Genomic DNA, 20,781 nt, shown 5'->3' with positions numbered 1-20,781 from the left:
TCAAAATATTCAGTTTGCAAGATGCAAAAAGCTTAAATGACTTTTTTTGATTAAAGAATTTTGAGAACCCAATAGTGAATTAAATGCTACATTGATTTTAAAAAAATCTAAGAAACAGAAGTAAATTCATTTCAGATCACGTGGATCAATTAAGGACTACAAATCCAAAGACCTCTATGTAGGGCAATGGTAATGAGGAAACCAATTTTTATTCTCAGTCCTCCAAGTGTCAAGCTCTATAAATTTGGACTTGCTTCATCTTGCCCACATGGCCACTGGGTCAAAGACCTGGCATTGTATCTTCAACCTATTTTAAATGTTTTAATTGCTGGTTCAGTATCTTCATTGAAAGGGGCCACGAAGGGCAAGCAATAAATAGAGAACTTGATAGATACAAAAGTATTGAAGGTAGATTCATTTTTAAAATTTCAATAGACTGTCTCCAATAGATTCAGCATAATACATGCTGTACCAGTAATATTAATGATGGACTGGATGATGCACCAGATTAGACAATGGGCTTGGATTATTGCAATTTAATTTAAAATCCAAACCAGTTAGCTGAAATGAAAGTCTCTTTCTTTTCCCGCCATCTGGAAATCCTCCATGTCAACATAAATCTCTCTGTTCTCTGTGCAATTTTTATTCAGCTTTAGATGCAGTTTTACTTTAGTGGTAATCCTACTCAAGAGTTCATAAAATAGCAATATTCAACCTAAAGCTGTCATCTAATTCATTAGTCAAAGTCCTAACTGACTTGCAATACAATTTCAATGTAGCATCAAACCTATTTACATGTGTCCAGTGGATCCTTGAGTCCATGAGAGCTCAGTTATATGTTTCAGTCCAGACATCCTCAGCAACACTATCAAAAATTGAAGTCCAGTATGCTAAACTAAATGAATGGCAGTCATCAATCCAAGAATGGATTTTCCCTCTTCCCTCTTCTCCCCTCCAGCTTCAGGGTTGAGGAGTGTAGTATAAATACAACTTCAAAGTAATATGTAACCAATTTGCCATAAATGACCGAAAGCCTCAGATGGAAATTCGTACATTCAGCCGTCTGCTCCGAACACCATTTCTACTTGTTAAAAAAAATTTAGAAATAAGTTAATTTTCTATGTCTTGTAAACTTAAACACAGCCTTTCAACAGTAAATAAAATCAAATACACTAACAAAAGCTTTTGTCCACACTTTGTCAACCATTTCAAATGAACTTCTGCTACAAATTCTGTAATGATAGATTTAAGTGTCATAGCAATTGATGTGCTTAATGATTCACAAATGTGCTATAAACTTCTACACAAGACAGCAAACATAGAGCCTACAGATTTGAAATTTATTGGAGAACTGCAGAGACTATATGTATGAAGCTGATTAACCTATTTGGACCTTTCTTTTCTGGATTTGAACAGGGTTAGTTTTCAAAAGTGGCAAAACACCCTGAAAAGAATGGAAGATTCACTCTGTACCTATGCACATCTCATCATAGATCTTTAATTGGGCCAAACAGTTCCCAGCTGAGATTAAAACAGTAGTTTTCAGCCAATCAGAATATCATGGTGTCAAACATTGACAGAGAAATAATTTGTTGGACTCTCCCACTGGTGGCAACATATTTTAAATGTTTTATTTCTGCTTAACTGCATCAAAACGTGATTATTGTTGGAATAAACCACCAAATACAAAAGAATCCCAATAGATTACTGCTCGTTTTGCTGGTTTATATCAATTGTTGTTGGAAAACAGCATGCTTCCCCTTGCCTTCTTTCCCCTCACGACACCTCATTGTTCCCTGCACATTCACGCACAATGTACAATGCTGAAATAAAGCACTGCACATTCCGCTTAATTGTTTAGTGATTGATAATTGCATATCACATTTTGCAAATTCCAGTTAAGCAGACAATAATTTAATTTTCATTGCCAGACACATTTCATAATAGATTCACAAATTAAAATGTCTGTGAACAAGAACTAAACCATCATTTTGATGAGAAGTGCAAACAGCTTTTACAGCCTAAGCCAGAGAAACGCTAAACAAAGCGCTTGCCCACGCTGGCATACCCTTTTACAATCGCGACAATGGTCATTATTTTAAGATTTTCACAAAGCCTCGTACAATTTATTTTTCTGAACAAAGCAACACCTTGCGCGTTCTAGGCCTGAATTACAAGGTGTGGAGCACACTATTTGTTTTTAACTACTGAGGGCCGCCACTAACAAGATAGTTCAATGTAGGGTTGGGGGCCCATGCCGCTGGGTTTATAATCTCGGGTTTTCCTTACAAAATGCGCATCGGCGGCACAGAGCCAAAACTGCCAATTGGGGGGAAATAGCCCCTGACACACAAACTCCAGGAAGTTGATGTTCTTAATTATTTTTCTTCCCGATTGTTTTAAACTGCTAATCCAGTGGATTTGTTTTGCGCAAAAGGAGGAGGAGGGAAAGTTCCAGCATCTAACCCCGGGAAAGCTGAGCTGCGGTGGCTCTGAAGCAGTTCCTCAGCTCCGCAGAAGCGCGCCGAGTGGCGGCCGCTCCGGCTCCAGCAACTCGGCGGCAGCAAAACACATCTCACCTCCTGAAACTCTTTAAAAAAATGGAAACTTCACTGAGCCGGAGACAGGGTTGAGCTGCTTACCGCGGGAACCAGCCCATTCCTCCTGTTGGCAGCAAACGCACAGGGATTAAGGAGAAAGAGGAGCGGAACTCTGCTTTAATCTCAATGCCGCCGTCCTCTTAAAAGGGAAATGGCAATAGTTCTCCTTGCTGAACACAGTCACACTTGAAAAATATCTGCAGATATTAATAGATTTTGCTGAAAACCTTAATGTGTAAATTGTTGGGCAAATATATTCCCATTGAAATGCATTGTGTAACCAACGTGTGTATATGTTTGTGTGGGTGAGAGAGAGAGAGGGAGATCCTCTTCCACCTGATCATACCGCAGTAACGCTCACAAATAAACCGAAGCCTGCCTAAAATATGAAAACATTTTACCAGCATCAGACATGGGCAAGGATGACAAAGTGTTTTCCCCCCCAGAAAGTAATTTGACTGTTTCCCCTTTAACGCAACATTTTGACGTCAGCCGACAAATATGTGGATTTTAAAATGAGTTGTGGCAGGTGGGGCTGGGCTGGGGCCGGGTTCATTGCCCGGCGCTGACTCACAGCCCGCCGTTCAGCCCTGCCCGGAGCTGATGATGTGACACAGTAGGAGACTTTGACCGGGCGGTGGATAGCGGGCAGCAGAGGGCAAGGGTAGCGCAAGACTGATTAGGTGTAAAGGTGCTTCAGATCGCTACTGCCGTAGTTAAATGCAGTGAGATGTTTTCACCAAAGTTATCGCCATTTTAATGTTATTTTATCCTGAACATTATCGACGGGATTCTATTATAAGCCTACATCATCCCATCGCATTGCAATTTGTTCCCAATTCAAAACCTTTGCCGGTACATTACTGCGTAATGGATGTGTAAAATTGTCAGGGTACTGGCCGGACGTGTTAATCTCTTCCCACAAATTTCAATCGAGCATCGTTTGGAAATAGAGCAGAACTTAATAGAGATTCTCTCCACTGTAACATGAATACAAACACGATTAACGGAGCAAAATAGAAAGTATCCCCACGATCGCAGCTGCCTCCTCCTAACTGACAGTACTTACGGTCATCTTTTGGACCAAAATTTCCCATCAAGTCATTGTCCAGCAGCGTCACAATTTTCTGAGGCGTTTTTTTCATACAAATGCTCCTTCTCGTTCGTGCACCACTCGCTCCTCCAGAAACCAGAGTTCAAAAATAGACTTAATTCACTTAGCACGAAAGGGCCAGCCCAAGTAATGTGGCAGCGACGAAGTAAGAGCAGCGAATACACTTCAGTGATGAATGTCACTGAGACCTCCACTGAGTAGTCTACGCGCTGTGGTGGTGCAGTATCGGTTGTATCCTCCCAAACTGAACCAAAGAGCTTTCCCCCTCTCTCTCTCTCTCTCTCTCGTCGCTCAGTTTTTTTCTCTCAAGCATCGACCTTGTATGAAAACGCCTGTCGCATCTGAATAATTCATGAAAGTTGTTTTGAGTGCCTCTCGTTTCCGCGCGTGTTTTAAATCATTCATTACATGTTCATGTTGGTCTTTTACTTAATTTTTTTTTATAAAAAGAGTATTCCCCGTCACGCGAATAAATCTCTATATTTACACTGGAGCAGACGGTATAAAACCAGCGAAATACCTACCGCCCGTGCACACCTGGATTTACGAGTTTAAGTTGGATGGAAACCGATCACATTGAAGAAGCTTTAAGAGCTCGGCTTATCCGCAATTGCTTGCCAGCATTGCGTATCTGTCAGAGATTTTGTTTTGAGTCTAGTGCCAATTTAAAAGTGCAATTTCACCCAGGCGTATTCCAAGTCGGAGAATGATTTTATCATTCTGATTTTATTTCGGGTGTTGGGAGTTGCAGCCCCACAGGTCTGTGAACCAACCTCGGGTTTGCTGCATTGCAAGCCCGGAGTCTGCTGTCCTACCGCTGTAATGTCAGAGGCGCGGAGTGACGAACAGTGCAGGCTCTGGTGGGGACAGCGTCATCGCTTCAGACAGTCCCGCCCCATCAGGAAAAATTAAACAATTTCCATGACAACTGAATCCCAAGACTGCAACTCCTTTTTCCATCAGCTTCATTTTCTGTCATGTCCTCGGGTCCTTACACTTAATTCTCTTACAAAGGCGACACATATTAACTCGAAAACAGATGAAAAGTAGCTTGTCAACGGGAGGTTAATACACCTTGAAATCCAACTGTTTGCTTGTGGACATATGTAATACAAAACTCAGTTAAAACTCTGAAACATGTTTATATTATCCCGGTGAAATTCGGTCAATGATAACCCCCTGGATCACGCTGGTTGATCTCTGCTCTAATTTTCACATCTCATTTACAGTCAGAATTTAATACCCCGCCCCTAAGCTTCATACCGCTTACTCTGATCCCGTCTGCACTGGAAATATCACAGCAGGCATTTCAGAAACTGAAGCAGCGACAAAAGAGGACTGTTTCTTCTTAAAGTATCCTTCGAACGAGTTACTTTTCACAGAGTATAAAACATGGATACAATTATCACTTCCATGGATACAACCTTATCACAGATTGAGTGTGAGAAGTTAGAAAAACTGTTATTTGTTTAATCAGTGTTGACATTAAGTAACTTGCCCTATTCCCAGTGGAGTCCATTTGGTAGGGTATGGGAAGTTGCTCGTAAACAGAAAAGAATGTACTTTTTTATTATTCGATGTACAATTGGAGAAAACATGAAGATCATACTGGAGATTGATTTTACAGGCGAATATTTCTGGCGAGGGGTGGGTGAGGAGGTGACCTTATCCATGACCTGCTTTGATCAGGAAACAATTCACCACCATTTCTTGAAATACACGGCCAGCATCGAGTCCTACATACAGTTCCAGTATAACAAAACAAAAATCATGAAAGGTGTGGCATTTCTGGCGTCTGTACCTGCTGCCTGAAGGTAGCTGTGAAAAGATGACACGGCCCAAATGGTGGATGGAGATCTTTGATGTTGCCTTCTGCAAATGACCGGGAGCAATGTGCATGTGATGTATTGGGAAGAATAAAGTACTCTCTTCAGAATCTTATGTCCCTGCACATTTGAATTGCCACACCAGATCACGATGCAACCAGTCAGTTGTAATTATGAGATGCTTTGAAACTATTACTGAAATCACAGAAGAAATAGTTCCCTGAGGAATTTTATGTAGGTATAATGGATTCACAAATTCAAAATCACATTAAGATTATGAACGGTCACAAAATAGCAAGAATGTATGCTAGGAAGATTGTATAAACGTATGGAACTGGGCTAAATTTCGAAAGGCCAGGATAATGATTATTTGCTTAAAGGGAGAATAGGAGAATCATGGTTCAGCAGTAATTCTCCCAAGGCAAAAGGTGCTGTTGTCTTTATTGGAGAATTAAATAGAATAGCTTGTTAGAATGCGTGACTTGAAACTCATTAAGGAAAACTTATAAACTACTGAAATGAGTAAACCCACTGGATCAAAAGGTAATGCACACTCAGTAATGTCTCACAGTTTGGTGGACAAGGCCTGATGATTTCTCCCTCAAAGTTTAATTCATCTCTGACTTCAGTACCTGTTCATCAGAAGTGGTCAGATAATGATGCATCTAAACCTTCACTCTGAATGTTGAAGGAACTCAGCAGTTCAGACAGCATCTATGGAGGGGAATAAACAGTCAATATTTTGGGATAGATCCATCATCAGGACTCTGGATTTCCAGCATCTGCGATACCCATCTCAAATTTCTGTGACAGGCCCCCATTCCTCGTACTACCTATATCGCTGGTTCTTACATGAATCATATTAACTGGTTTGAGAAACTGTGACCTTGATTGTTTTATCTGTAAACATACAATGAGTTTTGAAACTGACCATGGACCCTAATTATTCTGTTCGTGAAATCTTTGCAAATGTAGGCTGAAGATGTTAAACTGCTTCCTAAAATACCTGAAGCACACTGACTTAAGATCTTGGAAACAGAATAAACAAAATAATAAATAATTGGATCAATATGAACATCAAAACTAGTTTTATGCTGTGGCTTGAAAGCTGCTAGGGTACCAGCTCTCAAAACAGTGTGAGTCTCAAAAAGCTGCTAGCAACCCTAAAACAAATCTATTTTATCTGCTAAGTTTCTGCAGAGAAAGATTCAAACAAAAATGGCAGTTCTATAGATTGGAGTTGTGCCAACTGTATGAGATCTGCACATCAAGAATATACAGTCTTGATGCTTCCAGGGCAACAGGTAAGAACTACTGAGGAAATGACAAAAATTGGCTTTTCAATGAAATAACACGTGAAGGATTGAAAAAAAAGGATTGAAAAATCTTTTTTCTTTAATAAAAATTGTCTCAAAACCCTTTTATAAAACAGAACAGCATAATGGAGGATGAGGCCCTTCGAGTGTTGATGTTGTGCAGAACTAATTAAATCAGCAATTAAGTCTAACGCAACTTAACCCTTCCGCATGCACAACACCCATATTCATCCATTCTCTGCACACTCATCTTCCTATTTGGGAACCTCTTCAACCACCACCATACCAGGCAGCACAATCCAGGCACCTATCTCTCTCTGGGCAAAAAAAATGCCCTGCACATCTCCTTTGTAGTTAACCCCTCTCACCTTAAATGTATGTCGTCTAGTACTAGATATCTCAACCCTGGAGAAAAGGTATCAGCTGTCTACTCCATCTATACCTCTTGTAAACTTCTATCAAATCTCTCCTCAACCTCTGCCCCTCCAGAGAGAACACCCAAGGTTGTCTAACCTCTCCCTGTAATCCAGGCAGCACCCTAGTAAACTTCTTCTGCACCCTTTCCAAAGCCTCCGCATCCTTCCTATAATTGGGTAACCGGAAATGAATCTAATAATGCAGATGTGGCTTAACTCTTGAAATTAATGCCTCAACTAATAAAGGTAAATATGGCATATCCTCTATCATAGCCTATCAACATGTGCAGACACTTTCAGGAATTTATGCATTTGGACCACAAGGTCCCTCTGCACATTAACACTGTTAAGAGTCTTGCCAATAATGGTGTACTGTCCATTACATTTGACCTCCCAAAGTGCACACCTCACTTTTGGACAGACTAAATTCCATCTGCTACTTTATCCACCCACACCTGTAATTGATTTATATTCCACTGCATCATTTAGCAATCTTCTACACTATCCACAATACTACCAATCTTCCTATCATATGCAAATTTACTAACCCACCCATATACATTTTCATCCAGGTCATTTATATATATTACAATCAGCGGTGGACCCAGTACAGATCCCTGTTGAACTCCTCAAATCATGGACTCCAGCCAGTATTCATCCCATGAACCACGATGCTCTCTGTCTTCTGTTGGCAAATCAATTCAGAATAAAAATGCCCAATTATCCATGGATCCCATGCATCTTAATCATCTGGATGAGTCTCCCATGAGGGACATTTTCGAATGCCTTACTAAAATCAATGTATGTAACATCTACAGCTCTACCGTCATCAATTCACCTTTGTAACCCTTTAAGACAAATTCCATCAAGTTAGAAAGAAACAATTTGCCCTGCACAAAGCCATTATAATTATCCCCAATTACATCATGGTTTTACAAATGATCATACATCCTAACCATAAGAACCCTCTCCAGTAGCATCCCTACCGCTAATGTGTGACTCATCAGTCCCTTGTGTCCAGGATTATCCCCATTTCCCTCCTTGGATAATGAAACTGTGTTATCTACTCGCTAGTACAATATCTGTGGCAAGCGTGGATATTGGCCAAGGACCCTGAAACAACACTTACCTCTCTTAATAAAGTGGGATAAATCTAATCCATCCCTGGGAAGTTATACACCCTAATGCTTTTTAAGAGACCCAACACTACCTTTTTCTTTATCTCAAAATGTCCTAGATATTAGCATATTTCACAGTAATCTCCCTATCCTCCACATCCTCCTCTCTGGAAAATATTGATTCAAACTACTCACCCACATTTTTCACCCCCAAGCACATGCATCCTCCTTTATCCTATTGCTGTTGATGTACAGTGCCTTTAAAAAGTATTCCCCTCCCCTTGGAAGTTTTCATGATTTGGTGTTTTACAACATTGAATCACAGTGGATTTAATTTGGCTTTTTGACAGTGATCAACAGGGAAAAAAGTCTCTTTTGTGTCAAAGTGAAAACAGATCTCTACAAAGTGATCTAAGTTAATTACAAATGTAAAACACAAAATAATTGATTGCATACAAATTCACCCTCTTTAAAATGACACATCAAATCATCACTGGTGAAGCTAATTGGTTTTAGAAGTCACATGATTAGTTAAATGGCGATCATCTGTGTGCAGTCAAGGTGTTTCAATTGATTGTAGTAAAAATACACACATACTTGGAAGGTGCAACTGCCTGGTGAGTCAGCATCCACACAATGGTTATTGAAAAACACAAGTTAGGAGATGGATACAAGAAAATTTCCAAGTCATTGAATATCCCTTGGAGTACAGTTAAGTCAATCATCAAGAAATGGAAAGAATATGTATAGCTGTAAATCTGCCTAGAGCAGGCTGTCCTCAAGAACTGAGTGACTGTGTAAGAAGGAGACTAGTGAGGGAGGCCTCCAAGAGACCTATGACAACTTTGGAGGAATTAACAAGCTCCAGTGTCTGAGATGGGAGAGACTGCACATACAACAACTGTTGTCCAGGTGCCTTGCCAGTTGCACCTTTATGGGAGAGTGGCAAGGAAATAGCCACTGCTGAAAAATATTCATGTGAAATCTCAACTTAGAGTTTGTCAGAAAGCATGTGGGAGACTCTGAGGTCAGCTGGGAGAAGTTCTATGGTCTGATGAAACCAAAATTGTGCTCTTTAGCAATCAGACTAAACACCATGTTTGGGGTAAGCCAAACCCTGCACATCATCAAAAACACACCATCCCTACCATGGAGCATTGTGGTGGCTGCATCATATTGTGGGCATGTTTCACTGTAGCAGGCTCTGGAAGGCTTGTGAAGGTAGAGGGTAAATGAATGCAGCAAAATACAGGGAAATCCTGGAGGATGTGTGCAAGAGAGTTGTGACTTGGGAGAAGATATGTTTTTCAGCAAGACAATGCCCGCAAAGCCACACAGGAATGGCTGGCTTAAAAACAACAAGGTTAATGTCCTGGAGTGGCTAAGTCAGAGTCCCAACCTTTGACGGCTGGACCTGAAAAGGGCTGTTTACTCATGATGCCCATGCAATTTGACAGAGCTTGAGCAGTTTTGTAAAGAAGAATGGGGGACAATTAGTGTCCAGATGTGCAAAGCTGATTAAAAACCTATCCACACAGACTCAAGGCTGTAATTGCTGCCAAAGGTGCATCTACTAAACACTGATTAGGGGGTAAATACCTATACAATCAGTTATTTTGTGTTTGATATTTGCAGTTAATTTAGATCACTGTAGAGACCTGTTTTTACTTTGACATGAAAGAGTCCTCTTCTGTTGATCAGAAAAAAGACAGATTAAATCCACTGCGATTCAATGTTGTAAAACAACAAAACATGAAAAATTCTGGGGGATGGCTGTATACTTTTTATAGGTACCGTATGTAAACAATACATTCAAATGTTATGTATTTAGTATTTCAGTAATATTTGAGTAATATTGTAAATATATTGTTTAAGCATTCTTTGCTGTTTAGATAATGCACTTTTGGTTATATGTAAAAGTACATAAATGGCATATGTCATTACTGCCACATAATGCCTCGCTTAAGGTGAAAACAAAGTTAGACTCACATTCCTGGCTCCCTTGTGTTCCTTTCCATTAGTTTTATGTTTTGGAGTTACAAAATATAACAGTGGTGACAAGGAAGTTCTAAATGAACCAGAGACAAATACTTACCTGTTGAAGTGCAGTGAGAAGTTAGAGTTAAAAAAGATGCAGCAATACAGGTTTTTGAAAAACAAGCAGTGCTGCACGTGTTCTTCAGAAGGGAAGACATGGTTGAGTTTTAAAAAAGCCAGGAAATGGACAAATTCACAGATCTATAAACAGAGAGTAATGGTGATAATAATCATAAAAAGAGCAAAAATGGCTGACTACATTGGAAAGATTTACATGTTTGATTGCACAACAGATAACTGGATTTTGTATACTGAGTGAATTGGGCAGTATTTTTAATCAAATAGAATAGTCAGTGAGAAATAAGTGGCAGTTTTGCTGAGTGCATTGGGTGGAAATCATACAACCTGCATAGACGTTTGAGTGAAGTGAGCTTCAATGATGTCATGAAAGTAATGCAGAAACATTTAGAACTGAAACCATTGTTCATTGCAGAATCCAATAGGTTTCAGAAAGTGGAATCAAAAGGAAGGGGACATAGCTGATTTGAAGAGATTGCCTTAGCATTGTCAGTTCAGTGATGTGCTTAATGATGCACTGAGAGATTATTTAGTTTGTGGAATCTTTAGAATTCAGAATTCAAAATCAGAATCAGGTTTATCATCATCGGCATGCGTTGCGAAAATTGGTAATTTAGCAGCAGCAGTTCAATGCAATACATAATATAGAAGGGAAAAACTCAAATAAAATAATTATAATAATAAAAAATAAGTAAATTAATTACAGTATATGTATATAGAATAGATAAAAAATTGTGCAAAAAACAGAAATAATATATATTTAAAAAGTGAGGTAGTGCCCAAGGGTTCACTGTCCACTTAGGAATTGGATGGCAGAAGGGAAGAAGCTGTTACTGAATTGCTGAGTGTGTGCCTTCAGGCTTCTGTATCTCCTACCTGATGGTAACAGTGAGAAAAGGACATGTCCTAGGTGCTGGAGGTCCAGTAAATCTTACAAGAAGGCATTCAAAAACAGCTCCTAACTGAAGCACAACTTACATTTAGAAGAGCAGTTGAAATAGCTGTATCAATGGAAACAGCAGTCAGAGACGCAGTAGAGTTGCAGTCCGGAGTGGAAGTGAGCATGAACAAAATTGCAGCATCTAAACCGATACTGGCCTAATCGAACAAATTGTGTGACTGTTCTGGCAGCCAGAGGCTCATCTGTAGCAGACCAATGCAGGTGAAACTTGTAGAAAATATCACAATGTAGGACAGATACAAACAGCATGTCAGGCAGGCAAAAATAAATGGACTACACAGGGAGAAGAAAAAGTTGAAAAGACAAGTTACAGTTTCAAAAAGAGCACTAATCTACACGCGGTTGATGAAAACTCTGATAATGATGTGAGTGTCACATGCAAAATGCTGGAGGAAATCAGCAGAATTTGCTTTATTAGTTTATTTCCCTCAGAAGGAGGTTTTTCATCAATATAGCACCACAAAAGAAAATTCACCAACAAAAAATACTGAGTAATGAAGGGGAAAATACTTGTAATATATCAGCTCTAATGTAAAAATTTTACAATTTTTCATTAATAGCAGTAAGTATTACAGTAACACTGCAAAGAAAGTTCAATGTCAACAGTTCAGTGTTCGAAACAAATTTTGTATCGAACTACATTTATGGCATCATATACTACTACCTTGATATTCCTTTTTTTGTGGGCATTCACAATAAGTACAGAGAAATAAAAATAACTAATAAATACGTAATAAATATCAAGAACGTGAGATGAAGAATTCTTTAAACTGAGTCCATAGGTTGTGGGAACAGTTCATTGTTGGTGCAAGTGAAGTGATCCCCCCTAGATCAAGAGCCTGATGGTTGAGAGGTAATAACTGCTCATGAACCCAGTGGTGTACAGGATCCTGAGGCTCCTGTACCTCCTTCCTGATGGCAGCAGTACGAAAAGAGCATGGCCTAGATGGTGGAGGTCCTTGATGCTGCTTTCCTGCAACAGTGCTCTGTGTAGATGTGCTGAGAGGACTTTACCCGTGATTGACTGGGTTGTATCTACTACTTTTTCTAAGCTAGAAGTTTGTCAAAATTTTAGATGACATGCTGAACCTATGTAAACTTTTAAGAAAGTAGAGGCGCTGCTGTGCTTTCTTTGAAATGGCGTTTACCTATTTAACCAGGACAAATCCTCTGAAATGATATCACCGAGGAATTTAAATTCGCTGACCCTCTCCATCTCTGATCTCTTGAGAAGGACTGGTTCATGGACTTCTAGTTTCCTCCTCCTGAAGTCAATAATCAGCTCCTTAGTCTTGCTGACATTGAGTAAGAGTTTGTTGTTGTGGCACCACTCAGCCAGGTTTTCAGTCACTCTCCCATATCCTGATTGGTCATCACCTTTGATTCAACCAATGACAGTAATGTTGTCAGAAAATTTAAATATTGCATTGGAGCTGTGCTTAACTTTACAGACATAAGTATAAAGTGAGTAGAGCAGGGGCTAAGCACACAGCCTTGTGGTGCACCTGTGCTGATACTGATTGTGGAGAAGATGTTGTTGCCAATCCAAACTGACTGGAGTCTGCAAGTGAGGAAATTGAGGATCTGGTTGCACAATGTGGTATTGAGGCCTAGGTCTTGGAGCCTATTGATTAGTTTTGATGGGATGATAGTATTGAATGCCGCGCTATAGTCAACAATGAGCATCCTGAAGTATGCATCCCTACTGTCCAAATGCTCCAGGGTTGAGTGAATAGCATCTGCTGTTGACCTGCTGCGAAAGGAGGCAAATTGGAGGGAATCCAAGTCACTCCTCAAGCTGGAGTTTATACATTTCATCACCAGCCTCCCAAAGCACTTCATCACCATGGATATAAGTGCCACTGGACAATAGTCTTTGAGGCAAGTTGCCACGTTCTTCCTATAACTGAAGTCTGATTGAAGCAGATAGTATCTCAGACTGCCGAAGTGAGAAGTTAAAGGTATCAGTGAACACTCCAGCCATTTGATCAGCACAGGTCTTTAATACTCGGCCAGGTACCATGTCTGGGTCCCGAAGGATGCTCTCACGTTGACTGAAATTACAGGATTATCGGGCTCTGTGAGAATTCATGAAGGTGCCTCGATGTTTTGATGGTCAAAGTGAGCATAAAAAGCATAAAAGTGTGCATTAACAAAAGCAGATATTTTATCTGTCAGGAAATAGAATGATGAGCTGGGATGTAATTTTCAATAGTGCTGAAACGTGGCAACTTTTTGTGTGCAGTTACCAAGGGAATTCTAAAATACTCCTGATTATAACTACATTTTTATGTTGCAAAAGCATTAAATTCCTCGGTGTTATCATTTCAGAGGATCTATCCTGAGCCCAGCACATAACTGCAGTCACAAAGAAAGCGCGGCAGCATCTTTACTTCCTTAGAGGCTTGCAAAGTTTCAGCGTGACATCTAACAAACTTCTATAGATATGTCGTGGAGATTACAGTGTTTGGTTGCATCACAGTCTGGTATGGAAACACCAATGCCCTTGAATGAAAAATCTAAAAATTAGTAGTGGATACGGCCAGGTTCATCATGAGTATATCCCTCTCCACCACTGAGCACATCTACATGGAGTTCTGTTGTAGGAAAGCAGCATCCACCATTCAGGACCCCCACCATCCAGGCTGTGCTCTCTTCTCGATGTTGCCATCACAAAGAAGATATAGAAGCCTCAGGACTCACACTACCAGCTTCAGGAACAAATATTACCCCTCAACCCTCAGGCTCTTGAATCAGTGGGATAACTTCATTTGGGCCATCACTAGGCGATCTATCCACAACCCTTGGACTCATTTTCAAGGACTCTTCATCTCATGTTCTTGACACTTATTGCTTATTTATTTTTCCCTCTTTTGTGTTTGCCCAGTTAGTTGTCTCTTGCACATTGGTTATATGTCCACCCTCTTGGGTGCAGTCTTTCACTGACTCTATTATGGTTCCTGGATAAACTGAGTATGCCTGCAAGAAAATGAATCGCGGGGTTGTATATGGTGGCGTATCTGTACATCGATAATAAATTTACTTTGAACTTTGAAAATGTAAAATCCGATGATCTTATCTTATATACTAGGATTTAAAAGGTATGGGTATATATCCTTTCCAGACAGAGCCTGTTTTTATTTACATGTTTATTTATTTAGAGATACAGCATGGAGCAGGCTCTTCTGGCCCAATGAACTGCACCGTCCAGCAGGCCACCTATTTAACCCTAGCCTAATCACAGGACAATTTACAATGACTATCTCGCCCAGGTTATGCCAGAGGGACAGCATCCTCATTCAGAAGAAAGATAATTCTGCCTCAGGAGACACAGGCAGTGTTCCGCCTATCATTTTCTTTTTCTTAGGCAGTCCATAAGGGTCAAGGTTGATCTGCAATTCATTAAGGTCTGTGGTGGCTGATGATACCATTGATGGATTCCCGGGCTCTGTCACAGGTGTCTTGTTGAGGCATTCTGATACCAACCAAACCATACACACAATTTTCTTCCCATTTTGGTTATTCCTGATCCAGTCACTTAAAATTGAGCAATGCAGACATCTCCTCTTTCAGAGGTCAGCAAAACTCTGGAGCTCTCTCTCTCAGGTTGGTGGAGGCCAGACCATTAGACATATTTAAAGTGGTGAGTTTGTGAGACAGAGTGCTCCTTTAACAACTTTCACTGGGCTTCTCTGTGCTGCTGATGAATAAACTCAAGATTTTCACTGTCACCTTTGCCCATTTTGAGTAGCCATGGAATATTGTAATTTTTCAAGGAGGCTTTGAGAACATCCTTGAGTCCTGTTTTCTGTCCAGGTGAAGCCATTTTGCTGTTGTGATTGTTTCAGCAGCCTGTGGTAGATAATGGGCAAGATCTGTCATATCTACAGGAGTGGATCAACTATAATTAGAGTCTCAATGCTGGAGATACTGGCCTCGGAAAGGATGGTGATGTTGATCTACTTATGCTACGAATTGGACGAAGAGGACTATGTGGAGACAGCATTGGTGGTATTGTTCCAGTGACTTGAGGTGCCTGCACTGATTGTCATTGATTCTGAAGTTAAATGGAGTGAAGAGATCACTGCTACTTACTACACTGTGATGTACATTACAAGTTAGAGGTCTTGGTCTTGACCAACCCTATTCCACTGCTTCATACGAAAAACTTCATTAACATCAATTAATGTGCGATTGGACTTTAAAACTACTTTGCGCCAACTTTAGTATAAAATAGCTCAACATATTTGGTGGCTTCAACAGACAACTAACTACTGCTGCATTACAATGATGATAATGTCAGAAATATTGCAGCTAATTTGAATTCAGCCAGGTCTCACAATTAACAATGCGCTAATGACCAGATATCTGTCTTCATGACATTGGTTGAGAGATAAACAATGGACAGACACAGCAGGAATGACCTCATCTGATATATTACATCCACCTGAGAGGATTGATGGGATATTTCTTTCAGGTCTCATTTAGGCTACATCCACACTACACCAGATAAATCCATTACCAAAGCTTTTTCTCTTCGTTTTTACCCTCCTTCCACACTAAAACGGCGTTTTCGTCCCCCAAAACCGGAGATTTTCAAAAATGCTCTCCAGGGTGTGTAATTTTGAAAACGCCGCTTGGTTGGAGCAGTGTGGACGGGGTAACCGGAGAAATCTAAACATGTTGTCATGATGAGCTGGAACAGATGGTGATGGCAGCGCGCTATTTCATCATTTTCTTGAACGCAACCTAACAATTTCAGAACAGACGGCAACAAGACTGAAGCCAAAAGAGTTAGAAATGTACTCACCAAATACTTTGACCCATAACTTACTGAATAAATAAGTATATTCACTTTGCCCTGTTTTCTGTCCTTGCTCGTATGAAGGTGGTTTACCTATTTATGCAAGTACTTCTCTGACAATAGATGTGTAACAGCCTAATGTAACATTGTATGGAAATACAAGGTAACACTGATGCAGACATGTTTTATACATTTAACAAGGGGCTTTAATAATGCAACAGAGTTCGTCAGTTTTTCAATGTTCGTCGTCAGCCGGGTCAATCTGTCCGTGACCTCCCTGTCGGTTGCCTCCATATGCTCCAGTATTTGTTTTTTTTTACTTTTAAGTCCTCCTGCCTGAGAGCCAATAGCTGTTCGTTGTTTAAGTTTTTCTAGTCTGTAACTGCACAAACATGCACTTTCATGGCAAGATTCGACACCAAACATGCTGCTTGTTTTCGGTAGATGTGTCCTGCGCATGTGCAGTAGGAGGAGATTCGTCGAAATCTCCATTCAATGTGGATGGAGATGTTTTTTAAAACATTTGGAGTGGATGCCTATTGTTTTTACGCAAAACTGGCGTTTTCAAAATTATCTGGTCTAGTGTGGACGTAGCCTTAAAAGTTGGTAGCTGTGAAATTGTATCAACCCTCTGTAATTCAGTAAAACATCAAACTAACAATGCAAGGGACTGCAGATGCTGGAATCTGCAACAAAAAAATCAAACTGTTGGAGGAACTCAGCAAGTCTAGCAGCATCCACAAAGAGGAAGAGACATTTGACATTTCAGGTTAGCGTAGCATGAAATCACAAGATTGAATTTGTGCTCAAGAGTGGGATTTGCACTCAACATCTTCTGGCATCGAGACAGGAACAAGTTCAAGTTTAGTTTACTGTTGTTCAACCATACACATATACACTGTCAAACAAAACGTTACTCTGGACCAGGGTGCTTAACACTGTACATATAACTCATGCAAAGCACATAAAGTAATATTACACAAATAAATTAACAAATGAACAGTATGTCTGGGTGAAGAACGATTCCATCAAGCCTCAATCTACACATATTATATCTGCAGATAATCACCAGACTATATTGAGTCAATCCAACACAAAATTTCAAAGAGAACAGCCCATATTAAAAATGAGCATAGAACGCTCCAGTGCATATCTAATCCATATTATTGGGTAGATGTCATTGCCTCAGATGGACTGGAACCACTCACCTGGGGATAGGGTTTCAGCACTTAAACTAGGATATTACTTAGTGTGAATTGCTCTCAGAAGTTTCTTTAAGTTGCATGTTGTGAATCCAATTGACCAAAGACTAGTAGTCTAGGATGGTGAGAATTGCACGTATAGGGTGTGACCAATCAACGGGTACATTCAAAGCTGCACTTGTTATCACTACCAGTATATGCAATTTATAAACAGCTGTATCTCAATATCCTCAGATACAATATTTCCAGAACTTCATTGCCAAATATTCTGAGATCCTCTGGTTACTATGTGATACTTTAAATACAAAGGAAGATTAGAATTTACATGCTATTTCAAATGATATTGCCAATAACTTCTAAGATAATGGGTTTACAAAATTCTTTCTTTCAGTTTTGCTTACTCTGTACATAGGACCAGGTCATACTCATTATTTTTAGACAAAATGACATACATCCAAGTTAAGATCAGGAGTTGTCCACTCAGCTCCTCAAGCCTGCCCCCCTCCTCCATTTAATAATACCTCTGATCCAACAGTAGTTTCAACACCTCACTCCTCCCAGCCTCTGGTAGCCTTTCACCCCCTTTCTCAGCAAGAATCTATCTACCTCTGCCTTAAAGATTTTTAAAGATTTCTTTACTACCCTTTCAGGAAGAGAGTTGTATTGACATATGATCCTCTGCAAGAATAGAATTTACCTCTTCTCTGCTATAAATAAGTGACCCATTTCTGTGAAACAGAGAACTTTAGCAGGTAGTTCTGTGGAGAAGCACCGATTATCCTACATTGCTGAGCTTCCCTCCGGTTTCCATGCCCGCACTGGAGAAAATACACCCACACATTTTGCTCTTGGAACCACAACCAAGTCCTGGAGCAGAATATAATGATGCTGATGGGAAGAGGCAAATGCAGTTGACTTGGCTGGTTTAAAACAAGTGACCCCGTTCAGTTGAATGGGTAACTGACCCCAGGAAAGTTCAGGAGAGATGTTGAGTTATTTCCTAAAATTATACAGCACAGAAACCGGCCCCTTGGCCTACTATGTCCATACTGACCATCAGAAACCCACTTATGTTTTAGAGTAATTTTGTATTGAATGTGTTTGTATTTTAATTTTTTTTAATTATTAAAAGCAATTCTGATAATTTTTAAGCCTAGTTGGACTAAAAATCTTTGCCTCATACAATTAAAGGTCTTTGACAGCAGTGAGCTGTGTACAACTTCTACCAGCCTTTCTGTGACCCACTGCTTCATGGAACAACTCTTTTAAGATACAGATAGTTACCTCACTTGCCTGTCCTTTTCTGTGACAGGTTATTGTGGGTGGTCAGTAGGCTATAGGAGCCAGCATGATACAATATTTTGTGTATTGTCCTAATGAAGGGTCTTGGCCCGAAACGTTGACTGACTACTCTTTTCCATAGATGCTGCCTAGTGCACTGAGTTCACCCAGCATTTTGTGTCTGTTGCTCTGGATTTCCAGCATCAGCAGATTTTCTCGCGTTTACTATGTTTTGTGTGCAAGAGATATCTTCCCCCTGTCCAGCCTTGGGGCCTCCTGACCCAAAATATGAACCGTCACTTTGCCTCTGCAGATGCTGCCTACCCTGCTGAGTTCCTCTAGCAGTTCATTTTTTTTCCTCCTCTAAAATGTTTCTTTTAACTTTAGAGAAACACTTTCAAAGTTTTGGTTCAAACCTGCAGGGTTATATACAGTTGCGCTGTGGAATGATTGTGCTAGCAGGAGTAGAATCTGCAGAGCTTGTTTACTTGTACCATAACGACTGCAGAGATAGATAGATAGATAGATAGATAGATAGATAGATAGATACTTTATTCATCCCCATGGGGAAATTCAACATTTTTTCCAATGTCCCATACACTTGTTGTAGCAAAAACTCATTACATACAATACTTAACTCAGTAATAATATGATATGCATCTAAATCACTAACTCAAAAAGCATTAATAATAGCTTTAAAAAAAGTTCTTAAGTCCTGGCAGTTGAATTGTAAAGCCTAATGGCATTGGGGAGTATTGACCTCTTCATCCTGTAACCTGTCGCTGAAACTGCTTCTCTGTCTCTGGATGGTGCTATGTAGAGGATGTTCAGGGTTTTCCATAATTGACCGTAGCCTACTCAGCGCCCTTCGCTCAGCTACCGATGTTAAACTCTCCAGTACTTTGCCCACGACAGAGCCCGCCTTCCTTATCAGCTTATTAAGACGTGAGGCGTCCTTCTTCTTAATGCTTCCTCCCCAACACGCCACCACAAAGAAGAGGGCGCTCTCAACAACTGACCTATAGAACATCTTCAGCATCTCACTGCAGACATTGAATGACGCCAACCTTCTAAGGAAGTACAGTCGACTCTGTGCCTTCCTGCACAAGGAGCTTCAAACTCCTTTGAATGTTTGTATTATTTTCATTTCACTGTTAGGGATTATTCTGAAGTTATGAAATTATGCGACTATAGCAGAGATTAATTCAAGTGAGATCCAGTCTTCAGTTCTTAATATAAATTGCAAGCAATAATCAGTTTCAAATTGAAAGTACGGCTTTACAAACAGTATTATCTGCAGAGCAGAGGCAGCTAGCTGCTAAGAGATATGGTATAAAGTGACCCTGAGACGCTTCTCATCTGCATCAGACAAATATAGAACAGTGGGGTTATGTTAATTTGCCTGCATCAAGCCAAACAACATGGGCCAAGTTATTTTGCACCATTCTGATGGCGTTCAATTAGGCAGACCAGACTGACTTTGACATTTTAGCACATCAAAGCGGTTACAGAATCAGAATCAAAATCAGGTTTAATATCACTGGCCTATGTCATGAAATTGATTGTTTTGCCAAAAACCCTAACTATAAATTACAATAAGAAATATATGAAATTAAATAAGTAGTGTAAAAAGAGAGGGGGAAAATAATGAGGTCGTGCTCATGGGTTAATTGTTTATCAGAAATCTGATGGCAGCAGGGAAGGAACTTTTAAAACACTGAGTGTACATCTTCAGGCTCCTGTACTTCCTCCTTGATGGTAGCAATGAGAAGAGGGCATGTCCTGGGTGATGGGAGTCCTTAATAACGGATGCTACCTTTTCGAGGCATCGACTTTTGAAGATGTCCTCGATGATGGGGAGGCTAGTGCCCATGATGGAGCAGGCTGAGTTTGTAACTTTCTGCAGTTTGTTGTGATCCTGTGCAGCAGCCCCTCCATACCAGACAGTGATGCAACCAGCAGAATGCTCTCCATTGTACATCTGTAGTAACTTGCTGGATTCTTTGGTGATATAGTAGGTCTCCTCAA

At 40.2% G+C, this 20,781-nt stretch overlaps 1 protein-coding gene across 5 annotated transcripts in view; it reads right to left on the bottom strand.

Annotated features, from left to right (window-relative positions):
* Window positions 1–20,781, bottom strand: part of schip1 (schwannomin interacting protein 1) — an 878,565-nt gene that overhangs the window by 181,138 nt on the left and 676,646 nt on the right. The window contains exon 1 of one of the 5 annotated variants that reach the window (XM_073040994.1): window positions 4,239–4,547. The exons of 1 other annotated variant lie outside the window; for it this stretch is intronic. Coding sequence is in view for 1 of the 4 variants with exons in the window: in XM_073040993.1 (XP_072897094.1) it covers window positions 3,670–3,675 (6 nt within the window). In the remaining 3 variants the exon portion in view is untranslated. Of the gene's footprint in view, window positions 1–2,579; window positions 2,728–3,669; window positions 3,976–4,238; window positions 4,548–20,781 lie in introns of those variants that run through there. 3 more of the 5 variants (XM_073040993.1, XM_073040997.1, XM_073040995.1) reach the window with 3 other exon arrangements.

This window comes from Hemitrygon akajei, chromosome 3, assembly GCF_048418815.1.
Source record: "Hemitrygon akajei chromosome 3, sHemAka1.3, whole genome shotgun sequence".
Lineage (NCBI taxonomy): Eukaryota > Metazoa > Chordata > Chondrichthyes > Myliobatiformes > Dasyatidae > Hemitrygon > Hemitrygon akajei.
The sequence above is the reverse complement of the archived record's forward strand: the minus strand, read 5'-3'. Positions and strand labels throughout refer to the sequence as shown.